This window comes from Meleagris gallopavo, chromosome 1 (genome assembly GCF_000146605.3).
Source record: "Meleagris gallopavo isolate NT-WF06-2002-E0010 breed Aviagen turkey brand Nicholas breeding stock chromosome 1, Turkey_5.1, whole genome shotgun sequence".
Classification (NCBI taxonomy): Eukaryota; Metazoa; Chordata; class Aves; order Galliformes; family Phasianidae; genus Meleagris; species Meleagris gallopavo.
In genome coordinates this window covers 133097261-133101252 of record NC_015011.2, presented here as the reverse complement: position 1 = coordinate 133101252, position 3992 = coordinate 133097261, and the positions used below count along the sequence as shown (strand labels likewise).

The following is a 3992-nucleotide window of genomic DNA, read 5'->3' as shown; positions in this document are numbered from 1 at the left end:
TCAAGCCTTAACAATTCATGGGCTGTTTTTATTTCAGTAAAACAAAAACTTGCAGATTTTCAACTCCTAACCATTGAGAAAGACACCCATAAAAAGCAGTATTAATAAAAAAGTGACAGGCTTCCAGGCCTCTAGAATATCACAAGCATAAGATACAATAAAAGACATCTAATGTTTACACTGCAGTCTTGCTGCCTTGCACACTATCACAGGAAGTGAATAAACACATTCAGGACATTCAAGTGCACTATTAAAAAGACACCAGTAAGTGCTCCAGTATTCTGTACCATACAACTTTATTTCAAATTCACATATTTCTAGGCAATGTATCCAAAAATATTTCACTCAAGAGTACCTTTAGATTGTAGATATTCTGGAACAGGGCATCAAGCCTTTCCTATCTCCAAACAAAACGTTAGTTTCAGCTCATGTTATAAAAAGTAACCGTGTGGAATGTGACAAGTCATAATGTGAAATCAAAGTGCTTTAGTCCTGCAGAGCAAACAGACACTAGTGGTTATCCAGCCATATGTCAATATATCTCTAACATCAACTACCAATTTTTTAGGGTTTGGACTTGCTGCGATGGCACTCCACCTTGAGAAAGGCTTTGGACCATTATCATGAAGTCTCATTAGTTAACAGTCAGTTACACCATATGAGTTGGCAGTTTCACTTAGATAATTCAAACAGTGAGTGAGAATGATGCATAAGGGAACATTTTCCAAGTTCCCTTAGTAATTACCAAGTTCTACTGTATTACACAAGATAAAATGATGTTCCAGTTAGTCTCTTAAAACCCAAACTATGCTGTATTCCAAATCCCAAAGCATCAAAGCTCACAAATAATTTCCCCAAACCCCAACAGCTAAGACTCAATATGTTTGTGCAATTATTTGCTATTCGCATGTGAAGAGAAAAACACTTCGCTCAACAGATCCTATGAAGAAACGGTAAGCAGAAAATTACTTTAATTAGACTGGGAAGTAGATAGTTGCATGGAACATACTCAATTCAGAACTGCCATGTTGAAGAGAGTTCATGTTGCAGATGTCCAATTGGAGACCTTTTTGCAGAAGCCTAAAAAGCTATTTACCTTCTGTAATGAAGGGAGTTTAGGACTTGAGCATTTAATTCTCCCCTCTGGTGCAAACGAACTCTGCAGAATTGTGTGTATGATTTTTTTCAGACACTCAATTGTTGTATGAGCTTACAGCCTAAAAAGGAAGGGCTGAGGAAAAATTCCTGGTCCTGTCCAGATGTAAAGACAAAGTGCTTTGCAAGACTGATAATGTCCACTGTATCTGTAGCAACCAACCCAAAATGAAGGCACATGAAATCTATATTATAGCTATAAATTATAAATTAAAGCAGAACCTCTGTATAATTTCTAGCCTTTTTGCATGAAATGAATGACCAGCACCTATACAGAGTTTCGGTTATTTTTAATGTAACTATTCCCAGAAATACTTAAATTTCGCCTGCATGCTTATGCAAACACTGACTTTCATTAGGTTTTGACACAAAGTGCAGATACTGGTAATTTATCTGCATGGGAAGTCTGAAACAGATGAATCGCTGCCACTCCCTTCCTCTGTCACTAAAAGCGTAAGCCACCAGCAACAGCCACAGACAGCTGTTACCTTGAAAGTGCACCACTCCCAGCAGCAGTTTCCCCATGAAGTGTTCTAGCAGCTATGGAACATACTTCATCAGTGTCTCAGGCTTGGAATTTACTGTGTCGAAGTCTAAATACTTTCTGTTACAGCTACCTGATGGGCAGGCACACACATTCTGAGGAAGCCAACTTGAAACACACTTTGACAAATGTTGCACTGAGACTGCGAGTACCTTAACATCTAAGCACAGCTCAACTTCCACCTTGGGCAGCATTCAGGATCCAGGGACAGCTCATTCTCAATGAGAGCCTCCTAGATTTCACTGGAATTGCTACCACTCAAGCAGAGAAACAAGATTCAAGGTCTCAGAAAGCTTTAGCAGACAGATTGCATGTTCAAAGCCTTGGTTATTATTTCTCCAGAAAGGTTTAAAAGAACTCAAACACCATTGCCATCACTCACCTGGAGTATGGCATCACACTGCTTTTACTGAGAGGATTGGAACTTCAGAGTTCTGGTTATTCACTCTGTACCTCCCCTGCTCCTTTTCTCCTCCTCCTATTTCTGCACAAAGTAAGTTGAAGGGATTGGCACCCGAGTTTTTAGCAAACGTAAATCTGTACCTTCTACATTACAGGACTACATGAAAATTGCATGCAATGGTGTCTGTGCTCTTTTCTAGAACAGAGCGACTTTCACAAGTAACACATTCAACACAATTTTCTGTTTTCGAATGCAGTGAATTACACAAACAACAGTAACAAGACTGACCAGACTTAATAAACGGAACTGTGCTAGGTCTGGCACTTTAGAATTCACAGTGATTAACATAAAACTGCTTTGCCTAAGACAAAATAAGATACCAAATATATAAAAGACTCTTCACTTACATTATATTTGTATCCCAACAGTGACAAGCAAGCTCAGTAGTACCTCAGACAGCAGAGACTTCAGCACACAGTTAACTTTATTCATTGCTTGCAGTGCAATGCTCTTTTTTTTTTCCTTATTATTTGCAATGTCAAATCCTGCAACTTTCAATGCATAAAGTCAACACAGACTCTCAAGTCTTTGCTGGACTGAAATTTGGATTCTGACAGGAAACTGTTACATATGATCTCATTTTGGGTACCAACTCTGTACCGCACCAGGTGGTATTGCTGTTAACAAGAAACTTAAAATACACCTGCATATTACTGAGGTGGTGCTCTTACATAGCAAGTTATGAGCAATTTATAGTACGGGTTGATAATACAAGAGTAGAACATCTGCATTTTCCTTTCCCTCGCTCAGCTCGCTAATCCTAGGAGGTTTATGAACACGTTTCTGACCCAGAAGCACCCCAGCATTTCTCAGCTCACCCACTGCTCCTTGTCCCAGCAAGGGCCCAGCCAAGGCATCACCTCCTCAGCAGCTTCCAGCCACCCAACTGCAGATTCCAGCAAGGCTCTGGGACTCACCTCCCCCGAGCACATGAGTTCAGACGAGCGCCTGCTTCGACCTACAACCTGGGGCACTCTGGTCCAGGCACCCACCTCCCCCTTGACCCTACCCAAAGATGTTGGACTTTGGCCTGAGCTTGAACGATGTCTTCAGGGATTTCTCCTCGTGCTCATCCTCCTCGGTGTCACCGCGAAAGGAGGGCGTGTTGTGGATGATTTGAGTCCTGAAGCGGATCTTATTAAGCCGAGGCTTCATCCGCCCACTGCCTGAGGCTTTCCTGGCCATCTCCTTGCCCTTGCCTGGCACCGCTGCCCCATCGGCACTCTCGTTTTCCTCCCCAGCGCTGTGATGGTGGTGATGGTGGTGGGAGAGGCGGTAGCTCATGAGGTTGGAGGGCAACACCTTGGAGAGCCTCCAGCGCACACTCCCGTTGCCAGTGGCCCCTTCCTCTTCTTCCTCCTCCTCGTCCAGGGCTCCCACCAGGCTCCGCATGTCCCCCGAGGTGCCCTGGTGCAGGTACTGGGCGGCCTTACGCCCGCTGTAGTCGCGGATGTCCACGTCGGCGTCGTAGGCGCCCACCAGCAGCTTCACCACCTCGGTATGGCCGTGCATGGCAGCGATGTGCAGCGCCGTGTGCCCACCGCTGGTGCGTGCGTTGATGTCCACAGGCAGCTGGTGCCGCTGGGCGAAGTTGACCAGGGTGGCCAGCAGCTCCTGCCGCCCGTGCTTGGCGGCCCAATGCAGCGCCGTGAAGCCGGTGATGAAGTCCTTTTTACAGAACAGCGAGGGCTCGCAGCTCAGCAGCCCCTCCAGCGTCTCCCACCGCCCGTCCGAAGCCGACAGCATCCACGCGTGCTCCAGCGGGTCCAAAGCCACCGAGCCCGTCGTGCTGCCCTCCTCTTCGGCGGAGGACGAGGCCACCGAGGCGCT

The 3992-nt window shown here is 45.4% G+C and overlaps 1 protein-coding gene across 1 annotated transcript; it reads right to left on the bottom strand.

Annotated features, from left to right (window-relative positions):
* Positions 1–265: 265 nt before the first annotated feature.
* Positions 266–3992, bottom strand: SOWAHC (sosondowah ankyrin repeat domain family member C; the record flags this gene model as incomplete). The annotated part of the gene is made up of 1 exon (XM_010728601.3): positions 266–3992. A coding segment is annotated over one exon (825 nt), but the record flags the coding sequence as incomplete, so codon positions are not given.